This window comes from Sebastes fasciatus, chromosome 13 (genome assembly GCF_043250625.1).
Source record: "Sebastes fasciatus isolate fSebFas1 chromosome 13, fSebFas1.pri, whole genome shotgun sequence".
NCBI classification, from domain to species: Eukaryota; Metazoa; Chordata; class Actinopteri; order Perciformes; family Sebastidae; genus Sebastes; species Sebastes fasciatus.
Window position 1 is genome coordinate 19,333,479 of NC_133807.1, and position 21,640 is coordinate 19,355,118.

Below are 21,640 nucleotides of genomic sequence, written 5' to 3' on the forward strand. Positions count from 1 at the left end.
AATGACTAGTTTACTTAATTTATTAATTTCTGCTCGTTTTCTTCAAGGTGTGAAATCACATCCCGGGAATATTGTGACTTCATGAACGGCTACTTTCATGAGGAGGCTACTCTCTGCTCTCAAGTAAGCAACTTTCTCCTTATAATGCACAAATGAGGCATTTTATTTTCTCATGGGGAAAAAAAAGGAGAGAAGCTATTTAATGCAAAAAAGTGCAAAAGTTAATTTGCCTTGCATCTGTTGCTATTTTTAATCTGGTGTACTATTTTGTATACTTCCCGAATACCAGTCTGAGTCTGTCTTCATTTACATGTCATTTGTGATCTTTGTCGCATTAATATTATGCGTATGACTGAGGAACATTACTTAATATGCTGTGCTTTGTCTTTCTTCAGGTGCACTGCATGGACGATGTGTGTGGACTGTTGCCTTTCCTCAACCCCGAGATCCCAGATCAGTTTTACAGGCTCTGGCTCTCACTTTTCCTGCATGCTGGGTGAGTCACTAGCTGTCAGCAAATAGGTTTGCTTATTTCTAAGATTTGACTGCAAAGGAAACAGACAAAAATGATAGGGGATGTATTTTATTGTACTATTGTTATACAAGTTACATTCAGAGAGTTTATTTTAATGGTTTTGTTTTGTGCAGATATTTTCAGCTTCAAATATGAGTAGTATAAAAAAAAGAAAAACCCTACATATGTAAAGCACCTTCTACCCAAAATATAAGCAAAACTTGCAAACCAGAAGCACTATTTAGTGGAAAAGGTCAGCCTATCAGCCTTCGAATCAGTCAAAACAACATTTCAAAAGGCCTGATATACTAGATCCGTGTTTTTCACCCAGCGGTGAGGAACAGGATGATTAAAAGATCAGAATCAGTTTATTAGACAAATGTGTTTGGCACATATACAAGGAAATTGGCTCTAGCTGTCAATAGCTCTTCTCTTGGTGTTTTCATACTCCCGTCACAACAAAACAAAAGCATAGAAAGATAAAGAGACATTCAGCAAATATATGTAAAAGAAAAAACAAGACAGCAGAAGATAAAGCTTCCAGAAGCACAGGTGAGGTTATTGGTTGTTATGTATAATAGAAATGAAAGAGTGCCTGTGTGGGAGGAAATCTTCAACTGTACCAGATGGTTTCAGGTTCCCTACCAAACTAAAATAATAATTCAAACAAATCAAGTTCAATGTAATAAAGATTTACTGTAAAATCAAAACAGTACAAGTAAATTGAGCTGATCCATGGAGCAGACTGATCCCAGAATAAAAAGACACATACATTTATAGATTCAATGTATATTCAATACCTCCCCATTCTGTTTGTCTCCGTTTCATTAACTATAGAGTGCTAGAACCCAGAAATGAGTTAGCATTTTAGCACTTACGGTTCCCTCGTCTGTATACTTGCGCTCATGCGATTTTTGTCGAGGGAACCATGGCGATGCTAACTTCCTGGTCGGCCCGTGATTTAGCCTGTTTCCCTTAAACCATATTTGGAGATGTTTTTCAACACATAACGGTATCTCTAGGTCTCGTTTCTTGGTCAACCCTTCCGTGCATCTTCCCATGGCTTCAGCTTATTCAAAATTATATCCTTATCCACCAACACATTTCTAATTTCCAAACCCTCCTTTGTTGGCTGCGTGCACCTGGCCTTTCTTATCTCTTGTGGGAATGAGAAAATACAAACTTCTCTCCGCCACAGAGAGACGAGAGAGACAAGTTCTCATAATTTTCTCTGTAAGGCTGGCAAAACAAGAGTGTATCATAGCCACTGAAATCACCCCATCCTGTTGCTTGACCTTCACACACACAGTAATAGCACAGGTCAGTGCTCTAACTCTGGATATAGAGATAGAATAGTAACAAAAACTAAGTGGTAAATGAGGCGATTATTTCCTCCTGGAACTGGTGATGCATTATCACAGAAAATATTTCCCACATGCATGAAATGTTGGAATAAATAGTATATGGGTAGTGCAATAAAATAAAGTACTTCCATATTCCTGTGATGTAAGATTGGCTGAACAAAGATACTTTGGTACAATTTAGTGAATCCTTTATTTATTCACTTACAGCTGGAGTTGCTCTCACTGTACTTCTGTACTGTACGTCACAGATATGTTATATATATGCAGTTGATTGCAGTTATGAACTGTATATTTCAGACTACCAGCACTGCTTTGGTGTAATTCAGACCTGTCAGTCAGTCTGCACAAAGAGCTGACCTATTAAGAGGAGCAGTGCTTCATCTTCGTGCTGTCTGTTATCTGTCTCCTGGGTAATTAAACAAAGTGCCCTCGCTACACGAACTCATTAAGCTTCAGTGAGATAGAGACCGATTTTGTTGATGGGCAAAGTCATCGGTCTGCTGAGGTGTTTGCCTCTTCAACACGGAGGAATTATCTTCTCAACACGTGCAGCTTTTCTCTCACACACACACACACACACACACACACACACACACGTGACATTGCACACACATGAGCACTTTGTCTATTTCCTGTCCTCCCAGGATCCTTCACTGCCTGGTGTCGGTGGCTTTCCAGATGACCATCCTGAGGGACCTGGAGAAGCTGGCGGGCTGGCTGCGCATCTCAATCATTTACATTCTCAGTGGCATCACTGGCAACTTAGCTTCAGCCATCTTTTTACCCTACAGAGCAGAGGTGATCACCAGTCTAACACCCACACAACATATCACATTGAATTCATGAATCATAATATGTGTCAGAGACAAGGGCCATTTTAGAGTCTTTTTAGGGGTGCTCAAGCACATATAAATTTCATCTCGGCTGTAGCAAAACATGCATGCATACTGAATTTTGCATGCAGTATAAATGTGTTATTTTCACCTATTCTAAAAATGGTGAATTTGAATATTTCTGCATACTGGGATCCCTAAACAGTCTTGGAATTACTGCATTATATTTTGTGTTTTCATTTAAATAAATAAAGACATTTCCACCATAACTTGATGCAGAAAAAGCAGAAGTTGGTGCAGAAAAATTCACCAGAATGCAGGAAATGAAGTGTTTGATGCTCAAAATTGCATATGTGTCCCCCCACAATGGTGAAACAAAACCTACGCACTTGAATCTACACGTGACCCCTTAAAAGGTCTGATCCTAGAACCGCCCCCGATCAGAGATTTCCTGATTGGGAGCTCATCAGGTTTACTAAGAAAACCATATAATGCAAAGAACTTTTAAATCACGTTATAAATGTTTGTGAACAAGTTTTTTTCTGCTGTCGTTGTTGTCAGGTGGGCCCAGCCGGCTCTCAGTTTGGGATCCTGGCCTGCCTGTTCGTGGAGTTGTTTCAGAGCTGGCAGATCCTTGCCCAGCCCTGGAGGGCCTTCACCAAGCTGCTGTGTGTGGTGCTCTTCCTCTTTGCCTTTGGGCTGTTGCCATGGATCGACAACTTCGCCCACATTTGCGGCTTCATCTCTGGCTTCTTCCTGTCCTTCGCCTTCTTACCCTACATCAGCTTCGGCCGCATGGACCTGTACCGCAAGCGCTGTCAGATCATCGTTTTCCTGCTGGTGTTTGTCGGGCTCTTTTCAGGCCTCGTGGTGCTCTTCTACGTCTACCCAATCAAGTGTGAATGGTGCGAGTTGCTCACCTGCATCCCCTTCACGGACAAATTCTGCGAGAAGTACGACCTCAACGCTCACCTCCATTGAAGTGTGGACACAACAGGAAGGCATCAGGTCAAAAGATGTGGACTAACAGATGATATCAGCCAGTCTGTGTCTCCACTCTGCCCATGTGTGACTGGGGGACTGTCCCCTTTTCTGTGAACAATATAATTGTGTTTTTTTTACTCTGTCAGTATGAATACTATGCCACTCATCTTAAACACTTCCTTTAATCACCTCCCTGTTCACCGGCAGTCATTATCACGCCTTCACTGTCCAGTGGAACAAAGGTATGGCACTTCTGAACCTCATCAAAAATCTCAGCTGCCGTTTACACGCGAGGCAGGAATCAGAGAAGCCAGCGCTGGTACAGAGAGAAGGATTTTTACATTCACACTCCAGACATAGGTTTTTATTATTCAGGCAACCTCATACCGAAGCAGGGACAAAAATCAAATATTGATACCGTTGGTGCCTTGTTGATAAATGTACCAACTACTGCCATATTTTTGTTACATTATGCTGAGCACTCGAATGTTTTCTTTTTATTTGTTGATTGCTTCTCAAGAAGTGATGATTGTTTTGAACACGGTAGTGTTTTAGCTACCTGTCTACTCACATGTAACTGAAAACAACAGTAAAAAAAATCTACAAATTAAAATGTCTCTCAGATTGTTTTATTCAAATCATGCAACAAAGAAACAGCAAATATCTGCTACAAATATTCAATTGACAATCCAAGCGTTTTTAGAACGTACGTCCTTAAGTGACTAACTTTTAAAGTAATCACATCAAACCTTTTGAATTACATGGTTTACAAAAAATAGAAGAGTATTTACACAACAAATCCAGATTTAATGCTGAAAATTTACAATAAATTGCCTCATTACAATAGTGAATTGTGAACGATTTGACAAATGACAATAAGTGAATGGAGTCCACTGGTGCATACTGGCTCTGCGCCTCTATCTGTCCATCTGTTGGCTGTGTTTTATTAATCTCATCTGCCCTGAGTCCATGTTAGAGGTGAGTAAGTGGAAGAGGGTGGGGGTAGGATGCTCATGGACTAGCAGCCGCTGTTCCTCCGTGTGTACGCCTGCCCGCCGACCATGTACTCCATCTCTTGGAACTGCATGTTGGATATGGAGATAGCTGATGGCCCTTTCTCCTTGAAGCCGGCCTTGAGGTAGAATGGCACCAGGAAGTCCTCGCAAATCAGCAGAGCTCGGCGGAGGCCCGGGACACAGCGCAGGTACTGCAGGTAGCGCCACAACAGGATGGAGCCCTTACCCTGCTGGCGACAGTGACGGTGCACTGACAGCACATGGATGTGCACAGCGGGGGTGTCTGGGACATGCTGAGTCATTGCCTCCTGCAGAAAAGAGGCAAAGTCAAAACACCCATGAGGCAAAATTCATATGCATCAGAGCAGGTTTGTCAAAATCAGTAATTTGAAAAGGTTTGTCATATTCTTTATACATTTTTCTAAGTGTATTCATACCTGTGAGAGCCTCTCTTTGTCCCAGCCAGAGCCAATGATGAAAGCTACCAGCTGTCCCTCCTCGAACCAACCCAGCGACAGCTCAGGACACTGACCCAGGAAGTTAAGCACTTCATCCAAGGTAAGTGGACACTCTCCAGACACAGAGACAAATGCTGAGGAGGGGTGAAAAGAACCAGTTTATTCAGTGGGTCATATCAACATCTCTATCAACACAAGAACGGATACTAATCGTGTCACAAGGGGGTCTATAAGAGGAGATTGCACTATTCTGTTGCGGACAAATGCCTTTATTCAGTCAGCCTGGTCTGTCAGAGGTTCAAGAGAGTCAGACAACAGATGAAAAATAGCCTTTTGGCATGTGTATTTATTCATTTGCACTGTCCCTTCTCAAATAAACTAAACTAAACTAATGACAGAATGGAAAATACAGTATATTTCCTTTATCAAACACACATAGAAAGTCAGTCAAGTTCTTACCTGATGATACACAGTGTTAAATCACATATCAGGTTAGTTATACGGTGAGCAGAAACTTGTCTTACCTTCTCTCTCTATCTCAAACACACTGATGGCGTCCTGTGACGTGAGGTTCCTGAACTCGCTGGCGGGGAGCGTGTGTCGTCTCTGTCGCAGAGGGTTGACCACTCTGCCCGGCGTCTTCAGAAAGAAGGGCTTGAGGAACGGTGAGCCACTGACCTGCTGTGTCATGATGCCTCAATAATTCAAGACGGGAGGTTCTGATTGTTTCTTTCTGTTTTCTTCTCTTCCAGCCTTTTGCAATATACAATTTATACTGTATACTGTAAATGATGCAGAGTCAAGCTAACACAACTCTCTGTGTGTTCTCTGTTTGTCCTACAGCTCTGTAATGTAACTCCCTTCAGAAGGCAAGATGCTGACCCTCGTGTCTCGTCTCCTCCTCCTCTTCTGTCTCTCTGATCTCATACTGTAGAGTGGTCGTCTCAAAGTAGGAGAGCTGTCTGCACGTGTCTCCAAAGTCTCTAAATCCCCCTGCTTTCAAATGACACACATTATATAGCGTTCAGAGACAGACAACTCTGTAGTTGCAGCATTTCATTGTGCATATTTTAATTAGACACTAATTTTGATTTAACATCAGCTCAGGGGGTTGACAGCAATCATTCGTAGGTTATATTTATTACACCTTAATTAAGAAAATATATAAGTATTTCAGATATTCACCGTGTGATGAGGATCTCGTTGTGACAATGATATTTTACGCCAAATTAGATGAGTTCAGGCAGATTATTTATATTAATGTCCACCTTCAACGGGAAAAAGCTGTTGTTGAGATGTGATGACAGATTAGGATTAGTTTTTTACATTGGGACATAACTCTTAGCGGTACATCTTAACTGTACATTTAAGTATGTGCTTTTCAGGGTGGGGATGAGCGAGATGTGGTGTGACTGGATGCAGTGATACACATGTTTTGCGCAGATCAAGGGCATGTGGGCTAATTTAACCGTACTGAGAGAGGGCGGAGATTTGTGTGGATTGCTGTTGGGATGATTTCAGGCCTCAAAGAGGTTTAGCACAGACTAATTAAATGAGAAAGCACTTGCTTCGACTGGCCTGAGGCAAACATGTTTACACAGACTTGTTAACACACTATAATAGGAGAGTCTTTTAAATTCAGTATAATCCTAAAGCTCTAGATCATAGATTCTCATGGTTGTGCAAATATCTAATAGTTTAAAACAGTATTCTTGGATGATTTCTTTCTCAAGTATCTACAAATAATGAACACCCTGTTTTTGAAGTGGTCTTAGTTTACTTATTTCTCTGCAGAAAAACAGGCTTCACACCACAATCACACGGCTTGAGGCTTAGCCCATAGTATTGTTTAATGTCGCCTCAAGAGATGAAATCAAAATTGTTCGAAGGATTATTGTTTTGTCCCACTGCTTTTCTTTCGGCCTTCTCTACAGTGATGAATGGGAAATCTCCCACGTCATCTGGACAGATGGCCAATCATAAATACGAGAACATCTCTGGCCGTGAGATCATCAGATGTTAGTGGCGAGCACGTACACGGTTGTCCAGAGATTAAATCACCTTTTCTGAACTGCAACTCTGTCAATCTGTGTGGCCTGTGAGGCGAGGGGCTGTATCTGAAATAATTCCTCTTAAAATAGCCAAGTGAAAAGCAAGGTTGAGTTTTGAGAAACATGTTTCAGCTTCGGCAAGCTAATAAATTTAAAAGGGTTTATGAAAGGAGACAGGACTTTGGCTCTCGAGCTGATAGAAGATTAAATGTATACAGTATAACCTCACCCACTGACCTTCTCTAGCTGAACGTGTCATAGACCCTAATCTCATTTACAGCATGCGTGCAGTATACACATGCACACACATTTTCTCAGTGTATTATGTTTTTACAGGCAAGCTGGAGGCCACAGCGTAACTGAAACCTCGTTAAACTTTACATCGGCGTACACCTGTTGGTCCAGCTGAGCAGAGAGCAGCGGTTAACCGATACTGCAGCAGAATTATGTTTGAAATCTGAAACACCTAGAAAATTCATCCTGAAATGAACTGTCACACAACAGCAAGTTATGCGAGCTTCATCATCATGTATGTACTACATGTATGAGACTACTAAACGTCATCACGCCGACTCGTCCACCTTTACAGCCTCGCTGTGTATACTGGCGTTCATGCAACCGCCGTGTAGTTTGTTTATAGCCTTAGTCATTTATGTCACATTTTATCAATTAATTAATTAATGGCTACATTTATTTTTATTTTAATAAAAATAAAATATATATTTTTTTTAAATGTAATGACTTATTCATTTATTTATCGAGTCATTTATTTATTGATTGATTTATTTTTTATTTTGGCAGGTTCCCTCCTCCATATACAATGTCATGGAATAGTATGCCATAAAAATATCACAGTATACTATACTGTGATATTTTTGTCATAAAAAATGTCATAGTTTAGTATATCATAAAAAATCATATTATAGTCACGTATGCCATAAAGAATGTCATAAAAAAAGTATCATAGTGTTGGAGCAATTTCACCGGCGGCCACTGAGTGGCGCTGTGGGTCTCCATAGTATAGTAGTATAGTATTCCATAGTAGTGAGGACTAATTAGATTCAGGTGTGTCGCACAGCCAGATGTTTGCAGCGATGCAACGCCGGACAGCGGAGGAAAGATCCTTTTGGACCAAGACCAAGTGAAAAGAGGTAACTGAACATAAAAAAAGTCCAACAAAAGTCACAATAAAGAATGTTGAAAAACGTCATGAAAAAAAAGTCATAGTATAGTATGTCGAAAATGTTCATGAAAAAAAAGTTTTTAAAAAATCATTGTAAAGCATGTTGAAAAATTTCATGAAAAAGTCATAGCATAGTATGTCGAAAAGATTCATGGAATAAAGTCATATTATAGTATGTTGAAAAAAATCATGAAAAAAAGTCATGTTATAGTATGTCGAAAAATGTAATGAAAAAAAGTCACAGTATGGTATGTCAAAAAAAAATCAGGAAAAAAGTCATAGGATAGCATATTGAAAAAAAAGTCAGAGTATAATATGTTGAAAAAAAAGTCATAGTATAGTACGAAGGAAAAAAGTCACAGTATAGTACGTCGAAAAAATTAAAGTCTTTAGTATGTCGAAAAAAAAGTCATAGTATAGTACGTCAAAAAAAGGTTGTAAAAAAGTCATAGTATAGTATGTCAAAAAAAGTCATAAAATAGTCTTTGTATAGGTCATAGTATGTCAAAAAGTTGTTAAAGTCAGGACAGTATGCCAAAAAAATTATTAGTCATCTTTTAGTACGTCAAAAAAAGTCCTAAAAAAGGTCATAGTATAGTATGCTGAAAACAGTCATGGTATGTTTCTACCAGCACGCCCATTCCCGATGCCTCATGTCTGCTGATGCCAACCACATGCAAGTCTCTAGGACCAAGTGCAAAACCTAGGATGACAGGGCGTTTTCCGCCTGTTTTTAAGAGTTTACTGTTTGTTTTATTTAGTCTACAGTATTAAGTGTCCTCGAGAACTTTGAAAAGAACTATAAAAATAAAAATCCGATGTATTATTAATATCGTCATAAATAAGTAAGTAGTAAATAAGTGTTCACAAAAACAACTGATAGTTGAAGTACTGAATCTTTGTTCTTTATTGTTATAGACATGCTGCTTTACACACAAGGAAATACAGATATTGATTTTACAGAGCCACAAACCACCTACTGTGGAGTTATCCTGGATACCAGGTCAATAGTGGTCAGAACAGGAACAGGAAGGCACAGTGTCAAGTTGAAATGGCACAAAAGAAGGGGGGAAAGACAAAATAACTATGTTACTTAAAAGCCGTGAGAGGTTTAAGACTCTACGAATTCACATGCAAATGGTAGCCCAATTATTAAAATGCAATATTTGCACTTATTGCATTGGATGTGGTCCTTCCAATCAAACGTACAATTAAGAGAATCCGCTTGAACCTAAATACTAAGATTAAATGCATAATTGATACATGGCCGTAACATAGTAAAATGAACAGTTCAATTTCATATTGCAATAACAATAACAAGATACATGTTTTTCCAGTAGCATGAAGTTTGCGATAGAAAAAAAGGCTCTGTACATCAGCATCAAAAAATCCTGTCTACGGGCTGAAAACTGTTGTATATTGTAGCATTTATAAGAACACTAATGCCCAATGCAACAAGCAGGCAGCCATATCAATTGAAGGCACATAGATCTATATGCATGGCGCTACACATACAGGAACAAGTTATGTAAAGATGTTGCAGCCACACAAACACCGGAACCCCTTTTTCTTTGCAGCTACATCACATAAGCAGACAAAAAGACTGTACAGAGATCTGCCACATCTACGACAAGCACACTTACTGTGCCATAGTGAGTCAGCACACATGGAGCGTCTATGCTTGTTGCAGGCTTTAGCTATCTTTGAGTTTAGCTGTTAGGATGTGAATCTGTAGCTCTATTATCCAAGTCTTATATAATGTGCATGTTAACTGAATCTAGTTCCATTATTTCAATATCAGGATCTTTTTTTTCTATTTAATATGCAAGTATACAACTTTGGAAGTAACTACACAGGATTCTAGTACAGTTATGATACATAGATATCACATCATTAGAAATAATAATAATAAAAAGTGACATGTAGATGTTTAAGATAGAAGACAACTTAAACTCATCTCATCATAAACTCTCGTTATAAGGAATGGATTATAAACGATTTTTTGTTGGAGTGCAAAATCACTTCAAATGGACACACAGATACATTTCTGCTTATAACCCAAATGAACCTTACTGTAAAAATAAGTTCTCAAGTCATAAGTGTATTTTACGGATGAACACAATATCTAGACTGTATTTAAAAATTCATCTGAATTTTGTGTTAAGTAATTGATACAGAGTTAATATTTAAAGTAAGTGTGCTTAAAACCACCATGACAGGTAGTGAAGTATCTCTGGAATCCACATTACTAGACCACAACTGAACACCATCAGACAGTTAATGAAATGTTTTAGAAGTTGGGGAAACAATATCTTTTTTTTTTTTTAAAAACATCAGTCATAGAGTAAGGTACAAAGAACATATTTAACATTAGAAAAAGAAATTTGACTCCCGTAGAGACACTGATGGAATAAACAGAGTCCTACCTCGTCCTGTGTGGACTTACTTCAGGGCCGTTATTGTCTCTGATCACTGAAGCAGAAGCCTAGTTCTGGGGGGGTAAAAGGAATAAAGGGACTGGATGATTTTTGTAATGCATAAACCTGTTCTGATGAATGGGAGGGAAAAGGCTGGATCAGAGTCAAGGGTTGAGGTGCTCGTCTTCCATATGAAGGCTGCTCGTGGGACACAGGAGAGGCTGGCTGGAGCAGTTTGTGCTCTGACTTTTCAGGCTTTCTGTTGACTCGGATGAACCTGGAGAGGAAGAAGCAACAGATAAGCGAACATGGCTTCACAGTGAAGTTTTCCAGTTCATGTAAGAAAACAGTGCTCATTCTTGATAAGATAGGCCTATCGCAGGAAATTCACTTGATAATAGCCGGATCTTTTGTTTTTTTCTAGCTGTGATAAGATGACGTTGGATCTATTTTTACAGGGAGAATGGGATTCAGTGAGAGCAGTAGAGCTCATACACAGAAGCAAGAGCAGACAGGAAAGCCTACATACCACAGTTATTCCTCCATACCAATAGAGCAGGCATCAGGACCTAGAGCTGCCCAAAGTGAGGAGGTACGAAGGGACAGGATGGCAGAGAAAGAGAAGAGGAGTGTTAGGAAACAGAGAAGCACACAGGTTAGATGAAAAGCAAAGGGAATCACAGCCCTCGAGTTTGAGAAGAGGAACATTAGAGAACTAGAAAGGAGTCAAACATAAGCAAGAACCAGACAATTTTAGGAGCTGCTGTCAATTCTTTAGCTCTAAGCCATCATCAGAATGTACACTGTATATGGCTTTATACATTAAGAGATTACATATTCTGCTTCTTTCCTTTCCTGTTTGCAGGGGCTTAAAGATTATTCTTCACAGTCTGCTATTTCTTCTTTTTTCCTTGCAGAGAACGTCTCACCTGGCAGGGACAGGTCGCCCGGTGGGTCGCTCTCTGTTTTGGTCAAGCTGCTGTGTTCACTGCTGCAGTCCTGTAGGATGTCTGCTCCAGAATGCATCCTGTCCTCTGGATCATCATCTGGAGACAGGGATTCTGCCACGTCCTCTGCGGCTGTGGCCTGGAAGAAGAACGAAAAGATCTGGTTAAAAGCTTTTTGTTTTGCAGCAGAGTTTAAGTGTCAGGCGGTGCAGTGGCGGCTCACATCAGTGGGAGCGGGGCTGCTAGACAGCAGCGTTAGTGGCTGAGCGTCAGACATCTCGGACAGCTTCTCCTCATCTTCTTCCTGGATGGGAGACGATGGAGACCTAAGGGTGCTGGAGAGTAGAACAGGTTATTCAATCACAGCTATCTACATGGAATGATGTTCACTTGAATTGCACCTCTATCTTTCAATAACGAAACACCACATCTTTGTAAGAAAGCGGTTACGGTGTCTGATTACTGACCAAGCCTAATGTAAATTGTGATGTTTGCAATTAATGTTGCACATACAAACATGATCTAACATCCCGTCCTAACCTGATTTCTTACAGTTATGTTTTTCTGTGCATGTACGTGTAAACGTACCTGTCAGGTGACTTGCTGACTTTGCCTTTCTGCAGGCTCCCATCACTTAAATGCTCTGGGGAGCTCAGCTGCCTGCCTTCACCGCCCCCTGTGAAGTTGATGTCATCATAGAGGGGAGCAGATGGGATGGCAGGAGACACTGACCGCAGACCATTCAGAGCCTCTAACAGTGAGATGGGTTCAAAGCCGGGAGGAACCGAGTCTGTGCTCTGCAAAGAGAAGGTAAGTATGCAGTCGATAAACATGTGGCTACTTTGACTTTTTTACTGTGGCGTTTTATGACTTTCTTTAATGGCGTACTATACTGTGACTTTTTATAAAGACATTTTTATATGGCGTACTGCAACCATGACTAAAGTATGACTTGTTTTATGACATACTTTACTGGTATACTTTTTTATGACATTGTTATGACATTTTTTATGGAACACTGACATTTTTTACAGCATTCTTTATTTATCTCCCACTTTCTGACAAGCCAGGGATCCTGATTGGAGCGGGAACTTGGTCCGGCATTCCAATCCAGAGGCTGCAATTTGGGGACTGAAATGGCTCGGCGGTTGTGATTTCACTGAAGCAGCTCGCCAGTGTGTCTTTTCTATTGTTGTTTAGTCGATAAATGTTAACTGTGGATAATTCTGTGAATTAAGGTACTCGTCAGCGACCTGCGAGGGCCACTCTCACTCAGAAAACTACATGTTTAGAGATCACTGGGTGCAGGGGTGCTGTTTTGGCTGTGTTTTGATTTATAACAAGTATTGTCTGATTGCTGAAGTCTTATTTTCATATTTGTTTTTTCCTATAGTTAGTCGTAGCTCTGTTTTAGTCGTAGCACCCACCAGCCTTTTTCTTTTCTTTGTAGTCTGCCTCACCTATTTTTGTTTGTATTAAATAACCACGCTCTGTCAATAAATAACTTTATTTTACCAACTGGTTTAATGTTGCTTCCCTTTCCCCGAATGAGATGGGCCATAACAATCCGATTACTTTTTGATGGCATACTTCTTTTAAGACATACTATACTATGACTTTTTATGGCATACAACACTGACTTTTTTATTATTATTTTATGACACACTATACTATACTATGATATTTTTACGTCATTGACATGACTTTGTTTTATGGCATACTATACTATGACTCTTATGACATGTAAGGCATACTATGCTTCACAACATACCAACTTTCTGCTCAATAAAAGTTGTTATAAATCTAGATCACAGTCTTCTTTTCTAAGTTATTTTTAATTTACACTGCAGAACTTCATATCACAATTTTATTGATTATAGACAGATGTAACTGAGACTTACCGAGTGCTCGTCATGGTCCATAGTCTGAGCCAGAACAGGGCTGAAGGACACGGGGGAAAGAGCACCAGGCTTTTTCCTCACAGCTCTGATCTGCAGCAAGGCCCTGAAGGCTGGTAAGAGGAAAACAGGCTTATATTAAAACACAATAATAATGTAAATTCATTATGGTAAATGTTGACTACTCTTCAAATAGAAATCAATAAAGCACCTTAGAGAGCAGAACTTCATTAAAATAATGTAACGCTTCTTACGCAGCCTGCAGATCGGACAGTTGTTGGCCTGGTAACGCAGCGTGTCTGCGCAGGAGTTGCAGAGACACAGGTGTCTGCAGGGCAGGATGAGTGTATCTCGCAGGTCAGACAGACAGACAACACACTCGTTGCTGTTGTCACTGTTCTCGTCATCTGACGGCTGGAAAAAGAAAACAAAATCAAACCAAAAGTCCCAGAATTAAAACATCAAGTATCTTTTACAGCATTGTGATTCGAGTATATATATATATTCACTCAAACCTTGGTTTCTTGGTTGTTTTTGTTCTCAATCCCATAGATCTCCTGTAAGAGGTAGCTCACACGGTCCACCTGAAAAGATACAGTAAGAGAAATTGTATTTCAGAAACCCATGTCCACACACAATGAGGTCTAAGGGAGTTGGAGAGCAAAATGTATACAGCAACCTATTCTCTCCACTGTCTTGTTTGTATTCATTTTTTTAATTTAGGGAACGATGATTATTTAGGTTAGGCTATTTACAGTCTTAAGATTGAAACCATTTGTCTCATGTACTTGATAAAAACACTAATGTTTCATTTCCAAAGACATGAGAGTCTATGTGAAATTACTTTGAGCTCCCTGAAACTATACATTCAACGTCTACTTCACAGATCTGCTTTATTGCAAGACTCCCAAGGGTCTCGGCACAGATTTTTGTGGCTCAGTGTTTTTCAGAAGCTGCAGATGCGTATGACGGTCACTGATGCTCTCCGTAAAACATCCTGCATTGCATTAACAACGTGCCGAAGCACATACAGTATGTGCTTCACCATTTACTGACTTGGATTTAGGGTGATTTAAAAAAACAAACGAATAGATTAAAGCAAAGTGAGGATATCCACTAGACATTCCACTTAATCATTTGCTGATTAATAATGACATGATTAATAATAATTGAAATAACATCATTCAAAAACTTACAATTTGTTTCTGCTTCAGAGGCTTGACGGAGAAACTGCCATCAACGTGCTGGAGGTAAAAAACAAAACAAAAAACATGTTTTAGCTCATACAAAAACTTACACAGAATTAAATTATTTACATTTATTTAGATGTATACATACTCTTTCAAAGGCTGCCAAAAGTACGTGAGCATGTCCGAGGCAATCTTCAAAAGAACGCACAATATTCTGGTAAGTACAAATGTTGACCCAAATGTGTATTTAAGTGTACAATTCAACTGCTAACACGGACATTAATGGTGCAATTTCTTATACTGTAGATGTTGTACTACTATTTCATAAATATTCCTTTATGTTTGTACAGCCAGCTTCAATAGTCCTGACTGTTATGCAGCTCTAGTGACCTACCGTCCCCTTCATCAACCACAGCTTGGATTACCATGGGGAACACTCCTCGGTCGAGGTCAAAGTTCAGCTGGAAGGGAAGAGGAACATAGATTTTAATGAGGCACGGTTAAAACACGGTTAAAAAACAGAGAAGTCAAGAGTTGTGTTGATGCACTGTTAGTAAGGTACAAAGGGTTTTTGTGATGTGTGATCCAGTAACAAACTCCACTAACTGCTGACAATACTGTTCATAGGCATTATTGTTTAAGTAATGATGCCTATTAAATAGAAATGGACTGAGCTCTTATGGAATACTGTACTTATTCTCCCCTACAAATGTGTTGCCTAACAAAATCAAACAACTGTTATTTAAAATCATACATACATATTACCCGATAAATTCCATTATATATACATTTATTCCTAAAAAAGAAGATTGTAATTTTATGGTGGAGACGCTAGAAGATTTGTTTATTCAGTGTGTACATGTGACAGTGTTTTGGGCTGATTTTCAGTTGATCTTAAAACATATTTTGGTATGGACATTTTACTTAAAGAACACAATTTGTTATTAATATTCCAACAATCCTAATATCTCCAGCAATTAACAATATGTCATTAATTTGCTCATTATTTTAGAAAATGTTTACATTCATAAAATGAAATTCTTGAAGAAATTACCATCTTATATTACATTTAAAGAAACAGATCTTCAAACAGTATCACATCTAAAAACATGAAAATAAACAAAACTATTAATAAATGCAAACTCTTCAATCCGATACCTGATTATCTTGTGTGGGTTCATTATGTATGTTACTTTTGTCATTGTACATTTTTTATTTTTCTCTTTATGCATATTTCTGTCATGGGAGCTAAATAAACTTTATTTTTTCTTTTGTTTCTAACTCTTTGTTTATCATTTCCTGAGGTCTTATGTAATAAATTACAAAATGTATTGTTCAAAAAACTTTTTCAATAAAATGTATAAAAAAAAAGAAAAAAAAAAAAAGAATACTTACATCTTCGTCTTTCCACTCGCAGAAATCTATTTTGAAAGATGGCATGGAGAACTGTTGGCTCACCCCTCGCTTGTAATGCACAGTTTCAGAGACCAGTGATGGATTCTTTGGGCTGTACCTGCACACAGTAGGTTACAGAGAAAAATGATCAGCGTGCAGGAGGATGAAGGAAGGACAGTTAGTCAGTACACTTCTAACTAGGCAACAGCAAAAGTTGACATTTAGACATTTACCAGTAAGGAAAGCCTAATGATGGCCTTCGTCTTTAAGTACTCAATACATGCATTAGTGCACCGAGACAAAATAAAGAAAACTGAACAGCACAACAGTAGCAATATCTGATCTTTTTGATTCCATAAAAATATGTCTGTCTCATCTCATTGCAAGAAAATAACTTCAGTATGAACTGTTACTTTCATCTTCTTCCAAGTCTTATCAGCAGTATCCATGGCGACTGGAGGTTGCTAAGGACCCACTGTATCTATTCTAGTCTTTGTGCTCTAAGGCTTGAATCTCACTGCCCATAAAACAGAGTTTAAATGTCTCTGGTACAAGGTTTTCCACTAATTTGATTCAAAACTGAACAACTGACTCTTTCATAGACAGACAGATGTGCTCTTTGTTTGTGTCATAAATTGATTCAGATATAACATTACATGTAAAAAATAGAAGACTAGCTAATAGTCAGATTCCATTAGTTGAATTTTTAAGTAACAGTTCACCCTTTGTGCTACTAATAGCTAAAGCTTCATCTGACTTAGCCTCAAAAAAGGAGATCAAATTCTTACACTGCCATCCCGTTGGTGAACTCCTCAAATGCTTGGCAGTAGAGAGTGATGGCCACCCGAGCATCGGCATCAAAAGTGAACTCCACACCATACTGAACCTTTGGTTTTCCACCTTCCTCCACCGGTGTGTCAGAGTCATCTTTATACCTAGAATCAAGAGGTTCAACAAGCTTTAGGTCGGCACAGTGGGAACTATTTTCCTTAAAACAGTTGTTTATGTTTACTGTGATTTGTATCATAATATAGAGCAATCTCACTATCTTTACCTGACCAAACGCAGAGAATCCTTTCTAATGTTGACCAGACTTCTCAGAGTTTTCACAGGCTCGTGGGGGGCAGGCGTCACATATGGAAACTAGTGAAATAACAGCAACATGAATGATATTCGATTTGAAATTAGCAACATGGTTTGACTAATTCTATTACTGAGACAAGAAATGTAGAACGGCATCATAGTAGTTTTTAAAGCTATGATGAAGAAACATTAGTTTGCACCTGCACTGGCCTATTTCCAAGAAAATTCAGGTCCATATTTTCTCCAAAAAGGTATCCCTCTGGATGTGGTGTGTCAAATTTCTCTCCTCCCATGAAGAAGTGGCTCGCAAAATAATTCCCTGAGGAAACAAAACATGAATAATAAAAGGCACTGTGAGCAACGTAATATAGTTTTCTTACTTTCTTTATAAAAAGGGACATCTCGGTCTGTGTCAACGTAAACAATAACAATATGTATATAAAGTCACTTCAAATGATCTGTCAGGAAAAAATTAGTATAGCTTTACAAATTGTTGAATGAAGTGTAATATGACTCTTTTGAGCAACATGTTTGAGCTCATGTTTAATAATGCAGTCATCTCAGAGGCAGGAGCACAGTAGCCTCAACACAACTTCAGACTGGTGGTGATAATGATAACATATTTTCAGATTCTCTTCTCAGGTATTTTTTGCATTTAATGTTGGGATGCACCGATAATGGATCGGATATCGGGCCGATGCCGATTCAAATAGCTGGATCGGTGACAATGGAGCCGATCTATTCAATACAATGTTATATTTACATACTAAATACATTATATACTGTAATTTTAATTCCTGTTTAAGTTTCAACCAATCTGGTGCTGCATTTAAAAAGTTTACACTTGAATTGTAATTCTTGTTAATTTTGAAGATTTTTTTACTAAGTTGCTGATGTACAATTTATCATTTTAATAATAAAGAACAATTCAATACATTTATATCTATGTATTTATTGATCACATTTTGTTTTACAAAGGTAAGAAAACAATGTTTAAGTCAGGCCTCATGTTTCCTTACACATAAAAGATTGATCCCAGTCACCTCCACGCAGTGAGGCATACAGCTTATTAATTAAACAGTATCAGATTGGTACTCGGTGATCTGAAAGTCCAGGTAACGCAGGTCTAAAAAAGTCGGATAGGTGCATCCCTAATTTAATGTAGATCTATAATTCAGCTGAGAAAAAGAAACATGAAGGCTGCTTGGTTGACTAAATGTGATCAAGTCACACAACACCATGCCGCTGTTTATTATCTCTGCCTATAAAAGTGTTGTAGCATGAACATGATCATTTAAATTTCTACATCTAAACAAGATTTTTTGTTTAAGTGTAATAATTTTAACCAAACATAAACATGACAATAAGAAAATTAACTAAGATTGTCCTCATAGGTGTGTACTGAGATGCAGGTAATTATATGACCAGTTGAAAGGCCTGGTGACATTAAAATGTGTTTATGGATCTGATTTCTTGGTCTCACAATGACATACGTATCTCCATCCTGTGTCTTTTACTGTTTGGAAATGTAGCAAACACGTGAAAGCAATTCATACTTATTTTAAATACCTCTGAAATAGCACACTATGAATAGAAAATGTGTCTTAAGTTTCTTGTTTATGGAAGCTGAAAAAGTCATTTGTTGACATGAGTGTCATCATCACTTGTTCCTCAGCTCTTGTAGCTTCAATTTAATGCAAAATAAAACATTTTTTGTCAAAGTCTGTACATTCAATTTTGATGTTGGGCATGCTCACGATACTGTCATAATAATAATAATAATAATAATAATAATAATAATAAACCAATTTGCATTACTCAGACAGTCCTCGCCAGTAGCACGATATAAGATAAGATAAGATAATAATAATAACAACAATTCAAGTGTATAAAATACAAGTGTATAAAATAAAAAAGTACTATTTCTAGCACCAGTGTCTAATAGAATAACAATTAAGTAAGATACATTTAGTGAAATGAGTAAAAAGATAAGATAAGTAAAATAAAAAAGGTAAAGTAAGCTAAGAAACCGAAAAATAAGTCATATTGCACATGTTGGACATTAATATTGCACATAATGATCAGTGATATTGCACATGATATTGATATTATATATTTGTACTCAGTGTTTTCAGCTGAAATATATAAACTACTGTAACTATCAGAATATGTTGTGAATGACGTGTGACCCAGACAGTTACATGTCTACAGGCTGGTACATGTTTACAGTCCAGCTGTATTTCAGCTGATGATAAAGCAACACAACACAAACAATAATAACTACAGCCTAGCTCACGTTAGCTCATAACGTCTCAATGTTTACATCTTGTTTTAGAAGATCTGGATTCAGCCAAAAACGATCAATCACTTACCAGATTTCGGGGGGAATCGATAGGCTGAGTTGGCCTGGATATCGATGTCCTCAACACCAGCGATTCTGCGGCTCAGGATGGACCCCATCTTCCTCCGATGGATGCTAGCTACGGTTAGCTACAGTCAGCTACTAGCAGCTAGGCAGCTAACAGTCGCGTCACAGCTCCCGACTTCAATAACGCTACACTCAAAACAGATATAACACCGACCAGGTATAAACGCTTTCGTTAATTCAACATGTTTACACGTTGAGTTTGATGATGCGGCTACGTTGTGGATGCTAGTGCTAACAGGAAACGGGTGAGACGACTGTTGTTTGTGTCACAGCTGTGCTAAAGTGTTGCTAACCTAACAGCTGTGACGTAGCAGGGAGGCAACCTGATTGGCTGTCTCCAAGCGATACGGAGATTCAGGGCGCTCGCTCTGGGTGCTGGGACCGCCCGGCGGGGCGGAGGTCAGGGGGGGAGGGAGGAAGGAGGGAAGGAGGGAAGGAATGAAGGAATGAAGGAATGAAGGAAAGAAGGAAGGAAGGAAGGAAGGAAGGAAGGAAGGAAGGAAGGAAGGAAGGAAGGAAGGAAGGAAAGAATGAAGGAGGAAGGAAGGAAGGAAGGAAGGAAGGAAGGAGGGAAGGAAGGAAGGAAGGAATGAAGGAATAAGGAAGGAAGGAAGGAAGGAAGGAACGAGGGAAGGAAGGAAGGAATGAAGGAGGGAAGGAAGGAAAGAAGGAAGGAATGAATGAAGAAAGAAAGAAAGAAAGAAAGAAAGAAAGAAAGAAAGAAAGAAAGAAAGAAAGAAAGAAAGAAAGAAAGAAAGAAAGAAAGGAAGGATAGATAGATAGATAGATAGATAGATAGATAGTAACTTTATTGATCCCGAGGGAAATGGAGATCCATAAAAAACACCACACATTTTAATGTCACCAGGCCTTTCAACTGGTCATATAATTACCTGCATCTCAGTACACACACCTATGAGGACTATCTTAGTTAATCTTCTTATTGTCATGTTTATGGGTGGTTAAAATTATTACACTTAAACAAAATTCTTGTTTAGATGTAGAAATTTATATGATCATGTTCATGAGGGTCAAGGCAAGGGTGTCCATTCGTTTTTATACATTTTATAGGAAAAAAGTAGATGATAATAATACTAAAAAAAGTGTAATTCAAGTTATGGAAAAGGGAACTCACAAAATAAGGAATATGGAGGATGTTTTTGAGAAGAGATGGAGTCTAACAAGAAGGAGAAATATAGTTACATGGGTTAACACGCATGCACATATACATATGCTTGGAGGTGACCTGAGTTTAAGGAGGATGCATGTGTGTGCCCAAGTAAATGATATTACTATATATTTATGCCCCCCCCCCACTCCCCCTTTTTTATTTTCTATTAACTTATTTGTTGATTTAATTTATTATTACTCTCGTATTTTTGTATTATTATTATTTTTTTTTGTTATGTGTGTTTTTTTTAACTCGTTTCTTTCTTTTTATCATTATTATTATTATTTTTTTTTTTTCTTAATTTTATTTCAATTTTGAATGTTGAAGTTGTTTTCTCTAGTGTACTGTCTATAAGCTCATCTACTTTAAAATTGGTTTATAAACTATTGTAATTACAAACTGTAAATTGCATATATGAAAACAACCTTGAAAAAAGGGAAAAAATAAAGTATTTCAAAAAATAAATATTAGTAACGTTAGAGCAAAATCAAAACAACTGTTGGAGCCATTATTTTTATACTGTGAAATATATTTACTGTTTTTCTTGTAACGAAAAATCGTAACATGTTAATGTAACTACTGTATTGAACTTTCTAAATAAAGTATAGAAAAAAATGGCAATTATAGTATTTATATAGCTGTTTAAATTTGTGTTTGTTGTGGAGACGAGTCTACCCTCTAGTATTTACTGCCCTCTAGTGGCCACAG

At 38.3% G+C, this 21,640-nt stretch overlaps 3 protein-coding genes and 2 long non-coding RNA genes across 10 annotated transcripts in view; 3 read left to right on the forward strand and 2 right to left on the reverse strand.

Moving 5' to 3' along the window:
* Positions 1 to 4,308, forward strand: part of rhbdf1a (rhomboid 5 homolog 1a (Drosophila)) — a 35,513-nt gene extending 31,205 nt beyond the window's left edge. For all 4 annotated transcript variants that reach the window (XM_074657430.1, XM_074657427.1, XM_074657429.1 and 1 more), the window contains 4 exons: positions 48 to 123; positions 396 to 496; positions 2,523 to 2,676; positions 3,273 to 4,308. In XM_074657430.1, the coding sequence (XP_074513531.1) occupies positions 48 to 123; positions 396 to 496; positions 2,523 to 2,676; positions 3,273 to 3,692 (751 nt within the window). In that variant the 3' untranslated portion in view covers positions 3,693 to 4,308. The remainder of the gene's footprint in view (positions 1 to 47; positions 124 to 395; positions 497 to 2,522; positions 2,677 to 3,272) is intronic.
* Positions 4,309 to 4,395: 87 nt separating this feature from the next.
* aanat2 (arylalkylamine N-acetyltransferase 2) lies at positions 4,396 to 5,859 on the reverse strand. The gene is made up of 3 exons (XM_074657438.1): positions 5,694 to 5,859; positions 5,149 to 5,303; positions 4,396 to 5,019 (listed from the first exon to the last, which is right to left on the reverse strand). The coding sequence occupies exons 1-3, from the start codon at positions 5,857 to 5,859 to the stop codon at positions 4,714 to 4,716; spliced, it is 627 nt and encodes a 208-aa protein (XP_074513539.1). The 3' UTR covers positions 4,396 to 4,713.
* Positions 5,707 to 7,063, forward strand: LOC141781602 (uncharacterized). Its single transcript, XR_012596892.1, has 2 exons — positions 5,707 to 5,834; positions 6,013 to 7,063. It is a non-coding gene; the product is annotated as an uncharacterized LOC141781602 (long non-coding RNA).
* A 767-nt stretch (positions 7,064 to 7,830) lies between these two features.
* Positions 7,831 to 13,350, forward strand: LOC141781601 (uncharacterized). 2 transcript variants are annotated; one of them, XR_012596891.1, is made up of 4 exons: positions 7,831 to 8,371; positions 11,738 to 12,118; positions 12,391 to 12,577; positions 12,834 to 13,350. It is a non-coding gene; the product is annotated as an uncharacterized LOC141781601 (long non-coding RNA). The 2 variants fall into 2 exon arrangements; XR_012596890.1 differs by having other exon boundaries at positions 7,832 to 8,371; positions 12,838 to 13,350.
* On the reverse strand, positions 9,287 to 20,081 carry mgrn1b (mahogunin, ring finger 1b). 2 transcript variants are annotated; one of them, XM_074657436.1, is made up of 16 exons: positions 19,706 to 20,081; positions 17,534 to 17,652; positions 17,305 to 17,393; positions 17,039 to 17,185; positions 16,251 to 16,368; positions 15,250 to 15,316; positions 15,004 to 15,047; positions 14,862 to 14,909; positions 14,181 to 14,249; positions 13,920 to 14,079; positions 13,669 to 13,778; positions 12,356 to 12,564; positions 11,991 to 12,102; positions 11,750 to 11,906; positions 11,350 to 11,395; positions 9,287 to 11,097 (listed from the first exon to the last, which is right to left on the reverse strand). In XM_074657436.1, exons 1-15 carry the CDS (start codon positions 19,791 to 19,793, stop codon positions 11,355 to 11,357), a joined length of 1,578 nt encoding a protein of 525 aa, XP_074513537.1. In that variant the 5' UTR covers positions 19,794 to 20,081; the 3' UTR covers positions 9,287 to 11,097; positions 11,350 to 11,354. The 2 variants fall into 2 exon arrangements, with proteins under 2 accessions (XP_074513537.1, XP_074513536.1); XM_074657435.1 differs by lacking the exon at positions 11,350 to 11,395 and having other exon boundaries at positions 19,706 to 20,080.
* Between the last annotated feature and the right edge of the window lie 1,559 nt (positions 20,082 to 21,640).

Bases quoted from the DNA above. Each gene is read 5' to 3' on its own strand.
- aanat2 (XM_074657438.1), bottom strand. From the start codon at position 5,859: ATGACACAGCAGGTCAGTGGCTCACCGTTCCTCAAGCCCTTCTTTCTG. The intron at 5,304-5,693 runs GTAAGACAAGTT...ACCCCTCCTCAG, and splicing joins GTTTGAGATAGAGAGAGAAG to CATTTGTCTCTGTGTCTGGA. The intron at 5,020-5,148 runs GTATGAATACAC...TCTTTTCTGCAG, and splicing joins ACAAAGAGAGGCTCTCACAG to GAGGCAATGACTCAGCATGT.
- mgrn1b (XM_074657435.1), bottom strand. From the start codon at position 19,793: ATGGGGTCCATCCTGAGCCGCAGAATCGCTGGTGTTGAGGACATCGAT. The intron at 17,394-17,533 runs GTGCAAACTAAT...TTATTTCACTAG, and splicing joins TTGGAAATAGGCCAGTGCAG to TTTCCATATGTGACGCCTGC. The intron at 12,103-12,355 runs GTACGTTTACAC...TCTACTCTCCAG, and splicing joins GTCAGCAAGTCACCTGACAG to CACCCTTAGGTCTCCATCGT.